Here is a 20634-nt window from a genome sequence, read left to right as displayed (position 1 = left end):
AAATTAGCGCTACTCCTCTCGTTGGAGTGGAGTACAGAAATCGATTTAAAGAGCCCTTTATATCGATATAAAGGGTGTTGTAGTGTGGACGGGTACAGCGTTAAATTGATTTAAACGCGTAGTGTAGACCAGGCCTAAGACAAACACTGAGCTCAGGCAATTTTGTCTGGTGGAGGAATCAAGAGTGGAGGATGCTAACTTCATAGAAGGAATGATGCAAATTATGCCCAGAGTACATTTTGAAAGGCAATCTTTGGAGAGGGGTTGGAGCCCCACACCATTCCCCCTACCCCCTTTCTTACAGATATATATAGTTTAAAAAAACCTGGTTAACAATATTAGAGATAACGCCACCCTAAAAACCACCAGACATTTTGAGACAACCTTATCCATCCATCACCTATGTTGATGCTCCAAATCCTGGAAACTCTTAAAAAGTATCTTCAAACATTTATTTGAAGATAGTTTTATTAAAGTAAAAAGTAGCTATTTTTCATTAAGTTCATTCTGAAAACAATTGTAGTGGGGGTTAACTTAAATTTTATTAAAAATCAGCAAGCTTGGAAAATGGCTGCACAAATTCATAAAGTCTGATGAAGTTACAAGAAACTGAAAACAGAGGTTTTAATGCAAAGTGCTAGGCAGCCTTGCCATAGATGTTACTACTAGCTCAGCCCATAATACAGGTATTTAAGTGAAAGTCTATCTGTATTTTTGTGTGTGCATTCGCTTTCAGGATAGCATCTTTAAATAGCTCCACAATTCCAACATGCACCTCTTCAAAACCTAGGCATAGCATCTCTATACATTAGGGACCCTTGAAGAGAAAAAGCTGACGTTTCTTTGTGAATCTATTTCAGAGATAAGTTGAGCCAAAACAGCATTAAGAAAATCTTTGAAAAGCAAATGACAGGGACATGTTTAAATCCCCTGGTGTGATCTGCCCAAAACTTTTCAGAAAACATTTTCTGGGATGACATGATACACATAAACATTTCAGATAGACTAAGTCGTTTGGGTTATATTAGGAGTGCATTTCTTTGACCTTGCCTACTACTCTAACACAAATACAAAGTGATATGTATATTAAACACCTGCAAACTCATCCCCACCCCCAACAAAAAAACCCTACCAAAACAAGACATTCCATTACACATATTTCTGTGCCCTGAGGAGAAGATGAGAGAACAAACAACATGTGATAGATTTTAGTCACTTCATGTAATTTGCTACTGGAATGCACTCAGGTGCTATGGTGATGAGCGCAATGTAGTAACCTATTAGAACAGAGTCGGAAATCAAGCTTAGACTGGGAAGCTAGCTCCAATTTTAGCTACAGAGGGAGTAGCACCACTTATTAATAGATATAAATACCACATATTGATTTCCACCCATAATATCCCTGAAATACATTTATCACAATAAAATGTTAAGTTAAATGATGAAACAGTGATCATGAAATTATTTATATGCCCCATTATTTTATCTTACCTGTTAGCAGCTAGTTTGTTTGAGATAAACCCTCCTGGAATTTGTGTCACAATGTAACCCCAGAAAAATGAGCCATGTATAAGTCCTACTGTCTCTGGATCCCAGCTGAACTGAGGTTTCTGCAAATGAAACAGCATTTTAATGATAAGGTGAATATTTAACATTTTGATTCCAGGATAAATCCTGTTTGGAAGTTGTTTAAAAGTCACCATTTAAGCCACACTTCTCCTAGTACTATGGATACCATACACTGGACGTGTTCAGACTTCTTCTCAGCTGGTTACAGCAGGAGTATGACAATTAGCTCATTAAATAGCACCTTGAAACACATTTGAGATAATCCCTTTAGCAGTCAAGTTTTGATTCTGGGGTTCAACCAGGATAAAGCCAACGACAGGCCTTTCTCAGTCAAGTCTTTGTGCAACTACCTCCTGGTACTGATCTGCCTTGACCATTTTTAAGGCCCTAATAGCAATCCCCTTTTTTATTCCTTTTCTTTATATTAACAGGGAACTGATCTCTTTCATCTGGTGAGTTAGGTCCCTGGCAGTTATATTTGCCTGTGTGCCATATCCTTTGTTTTGGGTGGGATGCATATTTGGACCATTTGGTTCTTTTTAATTTGATTGCAGTGTTTTTATTGTTGAGCCCTTAGATTCCTAGCATGAACCACCCGTGTTCAGTGTTGTGTTTGCGCATGTAGGGAGGGAGAGGGGAAGATGGGGATGAAACACCCAAAGAGGAGACACTCTGCTGGCTAGTGGGGAGATATGGCTCCTTAAAACAAACCTGGATAAAATTAGCTAGCTAGGTATTATGTTAGATTAAATGTGATAAGAATTATGTTAGTTTTAAATTAGGGTATCAGTGCAATCAACAGAGATGATCACAGATGATCCATAGCCTACAAATGTTTAATGAAGAGACATATACCTGAACTGTCCCTATTTAATGTAATTGCATTAGGAGATATTTTCAGTCTGCCTCTCAAAGTTCTCCCTGCAAGGGGCTGTTACCATTCTTTGTAAGCATGCTTAAATGAGCCTGTGTGACATCCTTTGTTTGGATCAACCTTCTATTGTTGGGCATAGAAGAAGTGTAATATTCTGTTTCTTGGTCATCCTCATAGTATGGAAACAGAGAGGAGGACTGATTAGCCTTCAAATGAATCTTTTGAAGACGGCACTATCGTTTATATTGTGAATCAGTAAGCCTCACTAAAACACTACCCAAAAAATGGAAACTAAAGAGATTCTTTAGCAGTGACATTTTGGTCTATGTTTGTGCCTTTCTGCATGCTACAAGGCAGACTCAGTTCACCCGGTTAGATTTTTTCAAACAAACAAAATGCAAAACAGTTTCTCATTTTGATCAGACGCTTTAATTAGCCAGTCACTCTAACAAAGAGCTGAAAACATTGCTCTCACCTATCAATACAAAACTCAGATGAGATCATGCTAGTGGGCTGGGGTATTTTTTATGGTTATTTTTTCCAAGTCCATTAATTAACTTTGTAGAATGTCCCCATTTTCTATTAATGATTTCTAGTTTAAAGCTTAAAATAATGGTCAGTCCTGAAAGCAAAAAGGACTAACCAGTGTCTTGGTGTTTGAAAGACCTGTAAGGGGCACCTTGTCGAGGGGATGGAAGGATTTGTGCCCAGAGCAGAGTAAGGAGTAAATCAAGACTTGTCGGCACAGGCAGTCCCATCTCAACCTGCCACTTCTCATCTGGGGACTCCTGCTCTCCCCTGGCCAGTGTAGGAGATATATTCTGCTTCTTACCAAGTCCTGCCTCATTGGGAGAAGCAGCATATGCTGGCTGGATCCTAGAAATCAGGAATTAGACAGAATACGCACAGGGCCAGCATGCAGCCCCAGGTTCAGCGCCTGGCCAATGGTGACTACCAGTGGGGATGTAGTAGTAGGCTTTCCATCCACTTTTGCAGGGCTCATTTCGTGCTCACAGAGTCTGATCAGTTTGTTTAGCAGATGGGAGGGGGAGGAGGGAGAAGAACAGGAAAAATTGTGGAGCCACAGCACGATGGGAAGAGTTTATCCAGCTGCCATCATCCACTTAGAACGATAAGAAAGAAGCTTCTTGTCTTTAGAGCCATGGGGGTGGGAAGGTCCCTGTGATCACAAGTAGAACTGATCAGCTTTGTTTAGTCTTGAAAAATATTATGGGCCCTTTTTAAATTTCTAAAAACTGGTGGAAATTTTGAAAAAAATTCATGAAGATTTTGACTTTTTTCAAGCAACTCTAATAACAAACTGTTTGGTAGCAGCAAGAAAGTGCCTGCTTCCCATTAGAGCTGAGTTGATGACTTGGAAAAGTGCATACAATGGCAAAACAAAAGCTATCCTTAGGCAGGCAGGCAAGACTATGTTGCCCTGCTATGTCTGGAAGTAATATAATGCTTTGCACTTCCATAGTGAATGGCCTTTGTCCAAGGAGCAAAAAGCACATTAAAAATGTAAGTTAAAGCTTAATACTCCTGTGAAGTTGGTTATTATCCCCATTTTAGAAATCAGTCAAAAGACACAGAAAAGGTAAGTAACCCAGTCAAGTTCACACCGGGAGCCAGTAGCAGAGCCAGGCATGGGACCCATAAGTTTTATGGCAAAATTTTCACAGGAATTTAGGTGCCTACTGAGATTTTTCAAAGCATCTAGATGCTTAATTCAATTTGAAATGAATGAAAGTTGGGCAGCTAAGTGGTTTTGAAAATTCCACTAGGCATCTATCTGCACCTGTAAGCAAATCTCTTTAAAAATCTAACTCTAAGGTACCAGTCAGATGCTCTAAGGACCTGAAAAACGCTCATTGATGTTAATGGAGTGGAATCAAACCCTGACTACTGGACTTCATTATTTCTCTGATAAAAGCAACAGAACAACCTGAGAAAAGATTATTTTTCTACTTAAATAAAGATACTCCTTTAAGACCTCACACCAGCAGCTTTGATCCTGGGGTACTTGATAACAACAAACTATTTTTTCCCCCTCACTGAAGTTAAGTTAAAGACCCAGCCACTGATGGACCGATGGAAGACATCAAAAGTAAAGAATAATTGTAGGCTTTAAACAAATAAATCAGACATTGCTGACCAAAAATTTTTTTAAATTAATTTTTGTAAAGTTAGGCCCCTAAAACCAAACTGAGGCAGTGGCCTGATTCTTAAAAGTACTGGGCACTCTATTGCCACAGCTGCCAACTTTCACATGGTAAATAAGCACCCTGACTTTCTCAATAAACCAAAAATCAAACTAATCCCATTTCAAAACAGGGCCAGAACAAGCCAATCCCTAAGAGCCCCAACATTCTATATGACTAGATCCTCCCGGCATGCACTCTGGGACCGTGATGGGCCCACTGTGCATCCCTGACTCTCTCCCTCCCTTGCCTCAGCTTGACCCTTGCCCCTGCTTGCCGGGAGCCAATCAAAAAGAGAAGCAACAGGTTGCAACAAGCAACAAGCTACCAGCTGAACGAGCAACAAGCTACAAGCAAAAAAACTAGCCAACAAGCAACTCACAAGCCACTGAAACCTAAAACAAACCCAATTTCTGCATTGTTTCCTTCCCGCGGGTTTGGCATTTCTGCCTATCACTCCCCTTTGCTAGGTTCTCAGCACTGAATTCATCAATAACCTGATTTTCAAAAATTAGGATTTAGAAGCCTGTCTTTAGGCACCTGTTTTTTAAAACTTTGGCCCTATATGCATAATAGGATCATCCGGAGTTACACTAGCTAGGATAAATGTACAGGGCATATCGCTCCAGAACATAAAACAACTAATTACGACTGAGGATTAGGAAAGACCTTCCCCCTTAGCTATACTCTTGTTAATTGTTTATTATGGAGGTTCTTATCCTTTCCTCGGACATTTCTGGTATTGGCTGCTATCAGAGCCAGGATACTGTTCTGGTCATGATAATCCTCATGTTTCTTCCCGATTTAGCATCTTATCATTTAGGGATATTTCTGCAAAAGGGATGAGGAAAAATCAGTGGGATGGGCTACTGCTTCTTGTATACAAGTAGCTCCCTGTCCCTCAAGGGTTACTAGGTTTTGCACACTCAACTTCCCTTTTCTGTTGCTTCCCACCTGCCAGACCTGGCTGCAGAACACCCTTCATTTTGGGAGGGACTGCTCCAAAAAAAATGTCTTTTTAAAGCATGGCGGGGAGAAGTTTAGAAGCAATGCTATTAGATTTGTCTTCTCTACCTCCACCAGCTCCCTTCCCATGGCAATGCACAGGAATCCCCATGCATTTATCTGACAGTATACCCTGGGCCATAAGAGAACCAATACATTGGGTATTAAACAGTAAAATGCCCAAGTCTAAACAAAACATGAGTCATGAAATACTTCTGGCTAAAGGCAAAGCAACCCCAAAAAAATGTCAATTGTACCTTGCATGGAAAAGCTAAAAATCTTTGCATGTCAATTTCTTGGCTTAATCTAATGTTAAACTAAGCAGTTTGGAACTCAGAAACACCCCACTGGACTCAGAAAAAGCATTGTACAGGCCACAGCGAGGCAACCTTGTCTATATGCTACTCCATGGTGTGCTCAACCATGACCCAGAGGGACCAAACCCCGACCCACAGGGGACCACCTCCGAGACTTAAAGGCAATTTTGGGGGAAGCCATTATAAGTAGAGGGTGCTCAGCACCTTCTTTGGACCAGTGTATCACCATGGCATTATGTGAAAGATGTAGGTTTCTATAAGCAGGCCCAGCTTGTGGTTAAGATATTGGATTGAGACACACAAGACCCAAATTCAATTTATGTCTCTACTACAGACTTCCTGTGTGATCTTGGGTTAGTCTCTCTGTGTTTCCGTTTTCCCATTTGCAATAGCACTTCCCTACTTCACTGGGGTGTTGTGAAGGTAAGTATTTGTGAGGTACTTGATGGTGCAGTGATGGGGGCCAGATAAGAACAAAGATCAATAGATGCTTCTTTACCTGAAGCTCTGGTTTTCCATTCACATAGATGGTGCTGTTGTTAACCATTTCCACTATGGCAACACCCAGATTGCACCTAATTCCAAAAGAAATGCAAAAGCCCAGACCACTCATTATAGCAATGATGTAGCGCTTGGGTAGTCCACAGCAATAGCAGTCACATGGGGGAAGTTTGTGAGTGGTTGCCAGCACAGGCCTTCCCTCTTCAGTCAGTTCAATGTGGTCATCTTCTGTGTTGGTTCCATCAATTTTTCTAAAAGGATATGAAGGAGAAAAGGAAAATCTATTATTCTGTCAGTAAAACTCTTTCCTATGTGCATGGCAGCAGCACACTCTAATCGGCCACTACAGCTATATCCTTATAAGAGATTTAATTCTTGCTATAATGCAGTGAATTAAAAATCAGTTATACTTTCAAAGGGCTCTATCTTCAAAAGCTGCCTGAAATTTTTGCATGTGCAACCTTCCAAGTTCATAGACCCACATCAGGTAGTTGGACATCTAACTGGCCAGATGCTCATGCAAATACTGCTTGCAAGCACAAATATGGAAGCTGTGTTGAGGTTATCAGAAATGATGAACTTCACAAAGGAAAATAAAACACATTGCTAATGCTTTCCATGTTAACCATAATTACCAAATGTTGTAAATTATACTCGAAGCTCACACAAAGCTCTTTTTAACTGTAGCTCTCAAAGTGCTATACAAAAAGAGGGTGTTATTAGCCACATTTTACAGATGGTGTTGTAATTGTAGGGGTCCTGACCCAAAAAGGAGGTGTGGGAGTGGTCGCGAGGTTACTGTGGTGGGGGTTGCAGTACTGCTACCCTTACTTCTTAGGAGCAGCTGGCGGCGGCACTGCCTTCAGAGCTGGGCAGCAGCGGCTGCAGGCTGGGAGCTCAGTTCTGAAGGCAGAGCTGCAGCCAGAAGCAGTGGAGAAGTAAGGATGGCATGGTATGGTATTGCCATAGGCGGTTGGTGAACTGCCAGGTGGGGAAGACTAGCCCCCAGCTGGTCCCTCTCCCACACCTGAGGGCCCGTCCTCCTTTCCCCGGCCACCAGCCCCTGCCCCAGCCCCAGAGTGCCGGGCAGGTGGGCCTGCTGAGCACAGAGTGAGTAAGGCGTGGGCCCCCCTAGCTCCCAGACTGCAGAGTGTGTGGGCCCCCCTTTCTAGCCCCAGTGCCTCTGGCCCCCTCCCCAAGCACCAGGTGACACGGCCTCAGCACTCCAAGTCCCTGCCACGCCAGCGTCAGCAGGCTTCCCTGAAGAGGAGCAGCCTGTCTGGGCTGGGACAGGGGGAAGGAAAAGCAGGATGTGGCTCACCCAGGTAGGCGTGTGGGCGTGGCCATGCTGGGCTGTTTGGAAAAGCAAAGCCACCCCAGCCACCTTTACTTCTGTGCTGCTCCCTGCAGAGCGGAGCCCTCCATTAGCAGCTGCCACTCTCCAGCCGCCCAACTCGGAAGGCAGCAGCAAATAAGTAAGGGTGGCCTGGTGTGGTATTGCCACCCTTACCTCTGTGCTGCTGCTGCTGGTGGTGGGGTGCTGCCTTCAGAGATTGGCACCTGGCCAACAGCCGCTGGTCTCCAGCTGCCCAGTTCTGAAGGCAGCACAGAAGTAAGGGTGGCAATACTGTGACCCCCCCTGCAACTCCCTTTTGGGCCAGGACCCCCAATTTGACAAACACTTGTCTCCTCTTGTGAAATCTGTATAGTACAGGGTAAAAGCACACAAAAGACAAGATTTCCTGGGGGCAGACCAGATTTCACAGTCTGTGATGCATTTTTCACGGCCAAGAATTTGGTAGAGCCCTACTCATTATAGAACACACCACCCGCTTTGGTGTCTGCCCTGTTTTCTGACAGTCATCCCTGAGATTGGCACTCACAGATAGAATGACAGAGTTATTCAGCTCTCTGGGCCTGTTTCAGTTTCAAATAATTTTTTGGGGGGGGTGGGGAGGAAGGCATGCAGAGAATTCAGATTATATTATTTTACAAATATCTGGACACCATTTACAAAAACATCCCAATACATGTGGAACACAATTTATCTAATACAAAAATGGTATAACACTTCTTATTAACAACCTTTCTGGGCACTCTGACTGCTCTAAAACAGTGTCTCTCAGTGTTTTCAGATGGGCAACCCCCTTATTCGATATCAAAAATGTTCATGATGTCCTTGCATGTATTATAAAAGTAAGAGTAAAAAGTGTATCAATACTAACCATAAGCCTATATAATTTATTTGTGTGCGAGTTCTGAGAGGTTGTCGGATACTAGAACCTGAAGGGTAAGGATGTGCAGGGAGTGAAGCAGCAAGATTTTCTTTGCTTTCAATTGTTATCAAACCCTCCCAAGCCCTTGAGGGTCATGACCAAACAGTGGAGAGACACTGCTCTAATAAATTCTTATCCCCCTATTTGTTCAGACAAAACAACTTTGCTTTATTTAGTGCATCATCTCTTCTGATGAATTCATAGCTATCAGAAGTGTTAGTTCTTCTGGGCAATGACTGCGACAGCTTACAGCACTTAACACCATGAGGGGCCTGTCTAGATGAAGGCTCTGGGTTCTTCAGTAATGTTAGCAGGGGTTAAAGTAACAAAGGTCTTACTGATACACTGGGTGGCCGGAGTCCTGGGCAAAGTGGTGAGTGGCTCTGGGCCCCTGGAAGGAGCATGGCCTCAGGCAGATGGGACAGAGTTGGGGCCAGACTCCCCCTGCCAGCCCTTTAGCGCTGCAGGGCCTGTGCCTCCAGGGGCTCTGGCAACGATTTAAAGGGCCCGGGGCTCTGGCTGCAGCCAGGAACCCTGGACCTTTTTAAATCACTGGGCCCTGGGGAAGCTGCCCCTTTTGCACTCGCCCCCATGTCATCAACCCTGCTGGTATATTGCTTAAAGCACTAACTTTGGCTGTGTACCAGCGCATACCGGCAGCCACTTTCTAACCAGTACGTCATACCAGCCCGTACTGGCTTACTTTCACCTCTGAATGTAAGTATTAGAAAACAACAACTCCTCATGGGGGATATTTTTCCCCACTTCCTGTGAACTCAGTGCTGTTGAAAAGTGTCAAACTGGCAGCCTGGAGATCCCAAGCCCTCTGTTCATCCACATGAAAGATCCAGTGTCTGCAGTGACAGTGCAGATTGTTCCTATAGCATGCCTTGAGCGTGCTTTGAAGGATAGGAAAATAATTTAATCTCCTGGACCTAGCCTCTCTGCTGAGATTGCCTGTTGTGATGATAAATTTTGTGATGTACACACCTGTCAACTGCAACCAGATTGAAACTTAATTCACATTGGGCAATAAATCACCAATAAATAGTAACAATTTACTGTCCTGAGCTGGATTTGACCCAGTGAGCTAGTGGTGACAGGTCTACGTCCAAAGCTCCTTAAACCCAGTGGTTCCTAGCCTTCTCCTGGAGGAGCCCCCATTGTGCTGGAATGATCGACAGATGTGCCTCCCTCCACTGTGCTTCCTCACACTGTGCCCTGGCACCATTCTTGCAATCTCATTTTCTGTCTCCTGGCCTTTAGTTCTCTCTTTTTCCTTTGCATCTTTTACATGTGTGTGTGTTGTGTGCATGTGCATTCTAATTATTATTATTCTGCTCGGTTGCTTTGTCTCTCCCTCCTGGATCCCCATTCACTAGAAGGCAACATGCTGTCTAGGTTGGAGGGAGCTATTGGTGGCTCCATGGGGGCCAGACTATATATGTTCCCTTGGGCCAGGGAGAGACTAGTTCTCTGTGTGCAAACTGTTCCTGTGGCTGGTTGCTTTAGGGGTCATTGTGGAAGTAGGGAAGGAAGCTGAGTGACTTTCAAGGAGCAAACTGTTGCTTCAACTATCATCACATGAGCACATTTGCAATGAGAGTTGGAGCTGATCTGGGGTTATTCAGCTTTCTCCACCTCCTTTGCCCTTCTCCTACGTCCTGAGCCCCATGGCTAAACCTTCCTCTTCCCCTAGGTGGCCTGTCCTCCATTGCTGGGAAGCACAACCCTAAGCCACCCCACTATCAGAAATCATTAAGACAAGAGATCATTTTCTGTTCAGCTTAAACTATTGATGAAAGAAACGTCTTTAAAACCAAACCTCATTTGATTCATGATTGTATTTACATTAACTGTTAGTATTATTCCTTTCAAAGCACTCTCCTATTTCAGATATACTCCTGACCTTAGCATAAAAGTGTATCAAATCTCCTACATTTAGACAATGCTGTTACATAGAATGTTGCTTTCCAATCCAACCAGAAGCAGGAATTTTTAGAAATATTGAAAAAAAAATACTGTTAGTGTGAGATTTCCAACCAAATTTTGCAGATCGAAGAGGTGTGAATAAGTTTTGGAAAAGCATCTTTACTTTGGGGGATTCATCAGAGCTCCGCACCTCTTGCTATTCACCCAACATAAAACTATACATAGCAAAATCGAATGTTAAAATCTAGCTAAGCAAGGATTTTCATTTTTAGCCAAACTAAAAAGTTGCAAAACCAACTCGCGTAACATTCTAGTACTTGTCTTTTCAACAGCAAATTCATTTTTCTGTGGTCATGCATGTCATATTCATCATGCCCAATCTATAAGAATATCACTGGTAGAACTGTTAGTAATGCTAAGAGGAGAATGAACTTTAAGTGCACTCTCTGTACGTAAGCTAAATTTTTCCTCTCTCAACATTAACTTTTTATTCATTGTTTTAAAATGGTGGATTTGGGCCTTAGGCCTCAATCCATCAAAACACTTAAATGCATGATTAACTTTGAACATATAAATATCCACATTGAAGTCAATAGCCAATTCATACACTTAAGAATGTGCTTAATCCAATCTTGAGCCCTTAGACAGCACTTGTACTACAAAGCTTTTCATTTTATGTTACTTTGTCACTTGGAATTGGCTCTGAAATGAGACTCAGAATATGACTCTCTTTGCATCTGCTGCGGAGTTACTATTGAAGGATTTTATCACTGTGAAATGATGAGCAGAATTACTTATAAACTCTGAGGAAGACTGAACTGCTTTGCAAGGTTATGAAATGGTTTAACTCTTTCTGATAAGAGCTAGTTATTTCCTTCTTCCACGTACCCAGCCTGTAGCATATTTGCAGTACATCACTCTTCTATTTTCCCTTGTTAATATCTCCTGCTGTATAGCCACACTCACCTTTGGCTGATGCTCATTCATATAAAACAGTAAAAAAAAAGTATTTGATATTCACATAATTCTCAGATAAGATGTCACAGTGACGTTGGTCTGTTTGCTTAAGAAATGGCTAATTTACACCATTCCATAGCCTTTAGGGGCTTGTCAGAACTGTTTACTCACAGTCCAAATAACCTCTGTAATTACAGGAAATGATTAAAACAGAACTAATTTCACACACAAAACTGTGCTGAGGGCCATCCTGCTGGCACAAGGCAACTTCGACTTAACTGTAGCTTGCTACATTTTTTTAAATACTCAGTTCTTCTCAAAACTAACAAAACGTGCTTGTTAGAAGTAGGCATGTCCTGTCCCCGCTGCCCCCCCCCCTCGCTTTCAATAGACACAAAAGTAGAATTCAGAGTTTTAAAAAGCGGAGATTCCTGAACAAAGCCATAGCAGATCTTACATATTTTGTATTTAATTGATGAGTTTGTTTCCTGATTATTTTGGCTCATGTAAAAGAAATGGTTTTGCCACTTATGTGAACAATATGAAGTTGCTTTTTCAACACTCAGCATTAAGATATAGCTTTCTGCCGGTGGAACCTCCATAGCGTCTCTTAGCTGGGTGTGTGGCAGAGAAGCTGTTCTAGAGACAACACATGTTTAAATCTTGGAGAAATTCAAGGCCCCTTTTGAGCCTTCAGTCCTGCCAAAGCTTTAACAGCACCATAGCTGTAACAGTACCGATTGCTTCTATTTCGTTACCACACTGAAATCAGACACAGAGAAATCTTGCAAGAGCACATGCAGGTGAGCTGTCTCCAGCTGACCTACCTGTAGCTAGCTGAAGCATCCTGGGAAAGCTATAATGCCTTAAGCATAACATCCTCCTGACCACTATAACTTTAACCTACCATCCCTCCCTAACCAGCATGAAGTGTTTCATGCAAAAGACTATGCAAATCCATAATGCAAAAATAATAGATTTAGCAGTTTTCTATTGATTTTGCCAGGTCCTTTAAAACATGAGATTTCATTTAAAAACTCTGAAGTCTCTATCCTTTGCAATGATGTATCATCACACACTCATGTTCTCACTGTAACAAAATTTTAACTCCACCCTCAGACTTCCCCACGTCATAAACACGTCATAATGTCCACCATTGCATGGATTGCTAAGAGATCGTGATAAGATTGGAGTTAAAAATTTGTTTTATAGTGCTATCACAAATAAGGTAGGTTGTGTAAATGTTGGAGTTCTTTAGGACTTCTAGACAAAGGATCAGAGTTTGTCAGTGAAAGTAATGCGTGCAAACTAAGACATATTCTAGGAGGACACATTCAGTGGACAGTTTCTTGCTTTTAAGGGTTTGTGTGGGTTGGTTTGCCCCTTAAGCAACTGATTTTAATTACTTTTTTCCCTTTGGGGGAATTGTATGTGAAATCGATCAGTCTAGTTTCATTGTTCAAGCTGAGTGAAAAGCCAAAAGTAAACAACCATAGAAAGTGAAAAGATTAAATTATTAAGACTGCTGTGATCTAAAAGTAGTTATTAGTAAGCCAAAGTATGTAATTATCTTCCTTTGACAATCTAGGTCAGAAGTTATTGATCAATAAAGTAAATATTTCAAAGAACTGTTCTTTAATTTTCTTTTGCCTGCCCCTCACTCTACTTTCTTGGAAGAGATAAGATTTTAAGCAACAGCAGCATTTTGGGCAGCTGGCATAGATGAGATTATTATGCAAAGCTGAACCATCTGTTCACACCTATATCTTTTCAGCTGACTGACAATGCATATAGACATGAAAGCATTCCTCTGACCCAAGACTCAGTGATAAAAGTAGTGCTTAGTGAACCAGGAAAACTAGGACCTTGGGCCCAGTATTGCTTCCACTTTTACTATGGACTTTAATGAGAGTCTGACTGGGCCCTGAGACGATATAGGTTGAATATTCAGAACTCCTTTATAGCACAGTAGCACAATTTAAAAATGTGTGTATGCCTTACATCTGAGGTATATTGCAAGATGCTTCAGAATACGTGCAATGCCCTAATTTGTCTAGTTTAATTTGAAGAGTGTGCTGTAGGACGTTGTTCTACTTGGGCTCATGCTGTCCATGATCATCCCGTATATCACTCCATTTCTTTGCCCTTCACACTATTTTTTTTCCTTTTTAAGTTCTGAAAAATAAAATATGAGAATGAACATTTGGACATTGAACGTGGATGGGCATATTTCCACAAGGCCTGGTCTCACACACTTGCTGGCCCTGGTACTTCCTAAAATTCAGAAACAAAATGGTGGTTACAACAATAATTTAAAATAGGGCTTTGTTTAAAACACATTTGTGGCCTCCTGGCATGCATGATCTCTCTCTCTCCAGAGCCCCTGGATTTTAAGGCTATTCCCAGTTGTGCATGGTAAATTATTCATCTTCGAATCTGATAATGTTTCTTCTTGAGATACTACCAAACTTTCACCCCTTCAGTCTTATCTTGCCTTGTCTTCTGCCCTACCTCCCCCAGTGCAGAGCCTTGGGACTTAGGCTTCACTCACTTGTTCCGTATAGGTGGGTAGTCCCATTCGGGGAGAGGAGCAAGCAAAGAACATTCCACGTCTCCTCTCCAGTGGGAAGATTCCACTCCTCTCGACTGGGTCTACACGTGGGTCCAAGCCAGAAGAGGGCTTAATGCTGCATGCTGGGATGCATTTACTATACAAAAGTCTCTTGGATTTTCCTATAAGCCTTCTTAAAGATTGATTTTCATCATTTATGAAGGATTATTTTCAGATGTTCAGAAATGTCCTCTTTTAGAGTGTGTGTACTTCTCAGGGGCATTATCCACAGACTTTCAGATTTATTACACATTCATCTACCCCATAGATAGCCATCTAAACTTTTGGACACAATCCTTCTGGGAATTTTAAGGATATATGGATCCCAATTTTAAAGTTCATACACTAAACATTTGAAAATCTATTCAAAACAGAACGTCAGTATAGCTCCAATATTTAGTGTTCATAGATACTGTACTCATTTATCCATTGCTGCTTTCTCTAGTCATTTTCTTTCATCTTGAACATCTCTCGATTTTTCATACTTAAAACTACTGATTAAACAGCTTGAATGAACTTTTAACAAGTCCCAAAACTACTAAGAAAAAACTAATTTTTAGAGCAAGTGCACCTTCACCTTGCTTTATGTATTTATTTTGGTGTAGAAACTAAACCACATTTGGCAAAGATAGGGAATCACATAAAAGGATGGAGCAGAATTTAAACGGTTTCATTTTTAACTTATTTAAAATTGCATAGATGCTATAGTGATGGGAAAATTATAAATACTTACAATAAATTAGATCAGATTGATGCATTTCAGAATAACCTTTACATGATACAAGGGGGCTATAGCAATATGAGACAATTACACAACATTCAAATCTCACATCTTCCTCTAACATTATTAACCATCCTCAACACACTCAGTTTCATCATGGCAGCAAGAATTAGCAGATTCAGTGTAACCTCAAGCATTCAAATATCAATTAACTAAAACCCTCATTTATGCAAAGGTGAACACAACCTATGAGGTCTTGTTCTATCACTTGGGATTTGTCCAGGTTCTAGTCATTGATGGCCAACTCTTGGTATAGCAGCACCAGTGCAAAAACCTTAGTGTAGACAGGCAAACCCTATGCAAACTGTGGTCTGCACCACAGCAGCTTACCCCTGTTTCAAGCAGGGATAAACTACACTGAGTAGCACTATAGCAGATGTGGTTGTCTAAACTAGGGGTGCAGCTATACCAGTGGCTGGTCAAAGATCACTGAGATTCTCATGGTAGACAAAGCCTGAGATTGTGCTGTAGTGTATGAAGTTTGCTACTCAGAAAATTTAATACAGTGAAGTCCTTAAGTGCATACATCTGCAGAGTTTCGAAGCTTTTCAGAAGAAAGCCTGTTTTCCTGTGAAATGAAGAAAAGCCTGCAGACTCCTGGCCCCAACACCCATCAATCCAAATCCAGAATCAGCTGAATGAATTTCAGGTGCCTCATTATATTAAGCTAATCAAGAATGTGCTATTATTGCACTTTAAACTCGTTCTAAATTGGAATGGTTAAAGCCATTTCTGAAACCTCTAGCAAAGTTATTCCAACTGACAACAAGCCAACAGCAACTTGAGCTTCCATAAGATCAGACAGGAGGGAATTATTTGTGTCAATGGATTTTAAATTGCAAGGATCATTTTAAAATATTTAAATGGAAAGTAGAGGAATACTATTTATACAATTATTCTGAAAAAAAAAATCACACCTTTACCCATCCTATTTTCCAATGCCCGTAATTTTATTTACAGGTTGCTAAACAGCAACCTGTAATTAGTCATCAACCAAATATTAGAAAATGTATAATATTCTGTGCTGATTTACATATTGTCGAAGTCAGTGTGGTTGGATGGGGAACAAAGTCAAGGCTGAATTTGGCCCAGCAAATTACCATAATAAAAGCAAATTTCATATTTTTAGTTTGTGTTTTAAGTAGCAGTGAGTGAAGCTCAAGCTAAACAGCTACATGTTTTAATAGTTTACAGAAGTTTTTCAAACAAACTAGTTTGGGCTCCATCTATCCCAAGAATAGACTTTGTCATTAAGCTTTCAATGCTTCTTGGTTTGAGCCTGATTGTAGAAATGGTGAAAATAGCCTTGCATTGTATTTCTCTATTTCCTCTTTCGCCCTTGGCATTAAAATTGGGAAGAAGAGAAGCATGTGAACATTTAAAAAGAAAAAGTTTAACAGATTTTTCTCTATGTCAAATATGGCTTGGTTTGGCTCACTACAAGTTTTGGGCAAAGCTTGAGACCAGTTCTTACTGATGGGTATTTGAACCAGTTTGCCAGCTCTTGTTAGAGTTCAACAACATTTGGGTAACAAAGACAAGTCAAAGCTTGCGTGACTTTTCCACGTGGCAACCAAATGCACTGTCAACAAGTCACATGGATATGCCACCTTAATGTTAGACTATAAACCATAAATACATTTGTTCATATGGACCAGCCGGATTCACAGTAAAATGACTTGTGGTTTAGTCGTACAGTCATGCTCCTTGGTTGTGTGGATGTGAGTGTGGGTGTGTACGGCTTATATACGCTGCAAGTCAAAAAGCAAATGCCTGGCTTTGTATAAAAGATTGTAAATGGAGAAAAGTTAAGGAGAAACTATGCAGGGAATAAATACTCTTGAGTATGCTTCAATGTGTTTACAAGGTGTAGAAGTCCTCGCAATAGCAAGAGATATATGAATTCATATTAGTGACTCCTAAAAAAAAAAGCATTCTCTCCCACTCTTCTGCATATATAGACACACACACCACAGTGTAATATATAAATGAATTAGTTTTTCTTTCTTTCTCTGAATAGAAGACAAGCACCAATGGACCAAGAATCATACCTGGACCAGCACTCCCAACAGAAAAAGCAATTTGACCTTTTATGTAAAAGCACATACAAATTGAATAGAATAAAATAAATTAAAAATAAATTAAAATGCAAACAGTGGCCTGATCTTGCAAACATTTAAGCATGTGATTAACATTAAGCATATGAGTAGCACCATTAAAGTTATTGGCACTTTATTATGCATAAAATATGTAAATAAATGCAGTCAATGGAATTATCCATGTCTTTAAAGTTAGCATGTGTGTAAAGGTTTGCAGGATAGCCTTTACTTATAATGTTACTATTTTGTACTGATATCCATGTTTCTCCTTTACTTATCAATTTGATTCCTTTGTGAGTATAGTTTTTTTGTGGTTTTGTAATTATTATTCAAAAGTAAAAATGTTCAAGCTTTTGTTTTATTTTAAACTTGCAAATTAAGGTGAAAATGGTGAACATTTTTCCTGCCCCTAATAAACCCCTTCTCTTTTCTCCCTTTCAGACTCCTGTTTGCCCTAGCTAAAATACACACACACACACGATTTTCACTGGATAGCTTTTCTGTTATTGATCAAGGGTAAAATTTTCAGACATATCTAAGCAATTTAGGAGCCTAAATCTCATTGAAAAAGTCACTAGACTTTTAAGTCAATTGGGCATTTTTGAAAATTTTACCCTAAAACTTTTTAAACAGCTAGCCATAGAGTTTGTATGTCGTAATTTGCAAAATGATCATTTCTCATGCAAGCCAGAAGTAGAAATCACTTCCATTAAGTATTTAAAACTGTGTTTAACTGTGGTTCTTTTTCATGCTGTACATAAAATTAGAGTAATGTTTCATAATTTACTTTCAGCTCTTGTTCAGCATAATATACTTTGTAGTCTATATAGAGCCACTGCTGCAACATTATTTTATGTACTAATGTTTGTATCTTCTCATGTCTGTGCAGCTATTTTTTCTGTGACCTTAACTTCTATTTTTATTAACAGATTTTTCTTCACATCTTTCCTTTTAATAAACATAATCCCCAAAATTTCTTTAACTAGAACAAAATATGAATATTTCTTGGATATTTCCATCAGATTTTACCTTTGCAGATTCCCTAGACAGTCACTAACAGTGGTCTTCACGTCTTCCTTCCCTGGTTTCAAAAATCTGTCTTTCAGTGAACTAAACCCTTCAAAAGGCATCTTGTCTGTCTTCTAAATAAATCCTTTTGGTTAACAGTTATTCACTGCTGCAGTCATATTTGCTGTTTTCAGACTCGGGGGTCCCTGTTAGTCACCTTGATGATCTCTGGGACAACAACCAGTTGCTCTAGAAAGTAGCCCAGAAGGGAAAATTTAATGCAGATACTCCAGAACAAGAAAGTCAGTCAGGCAGACCTTCAGCGTGAAATCTTCTAAGTAGTAAGGGTTTAGCAGCTCAATTGCTGCAGCTCCACTGTGTATGTGCTATAGGGGCTGGCATCTGGAAAGGAGGCGGCTAGTCCAAAGGGCTGCAGCTGGAGGAGCTGGAGATGCTGAGGTCCGTATTCCTGGACCTGGTGGTGTTGTCTGCACCTCACGCTGACTTGCTCAGTCTCATTCTCCCTCCCTCCTCTCACTGCCTCTCTCATGCTGAGATCCTATTCAAGGTGATGCTATAGTAACGGACACAAAACGTGTCCTCAAGCCACTCAAGTTTATTAATAGGATCTCATCCAAAGCAAAGGGAAGAAGCAAAGTTTATTAAACATTTACAAGTTCTCTCTGATGCAAGATGGGAATTACAGGCTACAGTTCCCAGTCACTGTTTATCCCCCTGTCCATATAAGCCCCCTGCCCACATGCACTTCCCTGATCTAGGCTCAGAAATGTCTTCCCAAGACATGTCATTTATTATTGATATCACTAAGGCCGCAGGCAGGCAGATGCAGAAGAGTTCTAAAGTGCTGCTCTTTGAACCAGGCAACAAAAGATTGGCTGTAAATTGGGTTAATTTGTTGTTTTTATTTTAACACAAAGAGGGTGAGGGAGATGACCCTTTCCCACTCAGTATGGCTTTGCTATGACATGTCTTTTCTAGCATTGAGTTCAGACTTTTAACAAAAGCTCTTGTAAAAACGCAACTACCTGGCAAGCCCCTAATGCCTGCATGCTACAGGCATTGAGCTGGGGTGACCTGAGACAGCCTGGCTTTTGGCAATGCCTCAGTTGTCAAGCTTTGGTTATGGAAACAAAGGCAAAAATGTTGCCCCTTTTTAGTTAGTATTGGGATGCTGCATGTTTTGCTTTCCTGGTGATGGTGGGGTGGGAAGACTCAAAACACTCATGGTTTTGAATTCACAATCAATAGGAAAATAGGTGGATTTATACTTTCCAAGATTCCCCTGCTCCCTTGAGATATAAAATTAAATGAGCAGCCTCTGTGACTGATGGTCGATGCCACATCCGATGATCAGCAGACAGGGAATTAACTTCCAGATTAGATCTTGCCCAGGTTTAAAGAGTAGCACAAAAGGCAGTGTGGTCAAATGGACAGGGCAATGGGCTAGGACTTAGGACACCCAGGTTCAACTTCAATTCGCAGCTGTGTCATGGACTTGCTATATGACCTTGAGCAAGTCACCTCACTTCCCCTCCTGTCCTACGTCTGTCTTGTCTATTTAGATGGTAAGCTCTTTGGAGCAGGAACTCTCTCTCTTTGTACAATGACTAGCACAATGGGACTCTGATCGCCGTTAAAGCCTCTAGATGCCAAATAATGACTAAAGGCCCATAATCTCTGAGGCAAGTCATGGAATGCCTCAGAAGCTGCTCTCATAGCTGGTACAGAAGATGCCTCTTGGAAGACAGAGTCTCACTCAGTTGTTAAAAGGCCAGTCAGTAACCTGAGATGAACTTTTTTGACCTTCATATTCATATAAGGTATTTGCTTCCTTTGCCATCAATTTGACATCTTTTACCTGAAAAAATAAAGCCTTAAGAAGAAGAGATTGTTGGCTGAAAGGTTTTGTTGTTGCAGAACTAACTGCTTCATTCTTCCTGGTTATAGCCTCCTTCTGCCCTTTAAATAATTATTTTCCTACTTCTAGGGCAATGACAGGAAACCCCAGGCTCAGAAAGGCATGCAGTTAATCAGCTCCCAAGCAAACATGCAATACAGGAGGGGCCTAGTAGTCAGCCAGCCCCCAGCACATTCCAAATACTTATGCTGTAGGGGATGCAGCAAATCAGCCCCCATATTGACAAACTACAGGTAGAACCACACAGCAAACGAACATCCCCCATAGCTAAAATTCCCAGCATAAATCCATACAGGTCCTTCCAAATTTCAACTTTTTCCTGCAGACATTTATCAATAATCTTTGTAAAACCACAAAGTTTGTCACTAGGATTCAGGATCAGGTTTAATACTGAAATTACTTAACTCATTTTATAAAATTGACTAGATTTCAGGATGGTGGGATCCCCTTAAAAATATTGGGCATGAGAATGTCAAAACCACCAATAATGAAACACCGCATTGCTGTATACATACTTTGTACCTTGTTTATAAAGGGGAAATCATGCTTCACCAGTCTATT

At 40.8% G+C, this 20634-nt stretch overlaps 1 protein-coding gene across 1 annotated transcript in view; it reads right to left on the bottom strand.

Annotated features, from left to right (window-relative positions):
- Positions 1–18587, bottom strand: part of SLC17A8 (solute carrier family 17 member 8) — a 47884-nt gene extending 29297 nt beyond the window's left edge. Inside the window, exons 1-3 of the mRNA XM_032788520.1 lie at positions 18156–18587; positions 6469–6721; positions 1492–1610 (exon numbers count right to left, since the gene is read on the bottom strand). Coding sequence (XP_032644411.1) covers positions 1492–1610; positions 6469–6721; positions 18156–18256 — 473 coding nt within the window. The 5' untranslated portion in view covers positions 18257–18587. The remainder of the gene's footprint in view (positions 1–1491; positions 1611–6468; positions 6722–18155) is intronic.
- Between the last annotated feature and the right edge of the window lie 2047 nt (positions 18588–20634).

The sequence above is a fragment of the Chelonoidis abingdonii genome, chromosome 1, assembly GCF_003597395.2.
Source record: "Chelonoidis abingdonii isolate Lonesome George chromosome 1, CheloAbing_2.0, whole genome shotgun sequence".
Classification (NCBI taxonomy): domain Eukaryota; kingdom Metazoa; phylum Chordata; order Testudines; family Testudinidae; genus Chelonoidis; species Chelonoidis abingdonii.
This window is presented reverse-complemented; position numbering and strand designations above follow the sequence as displayed.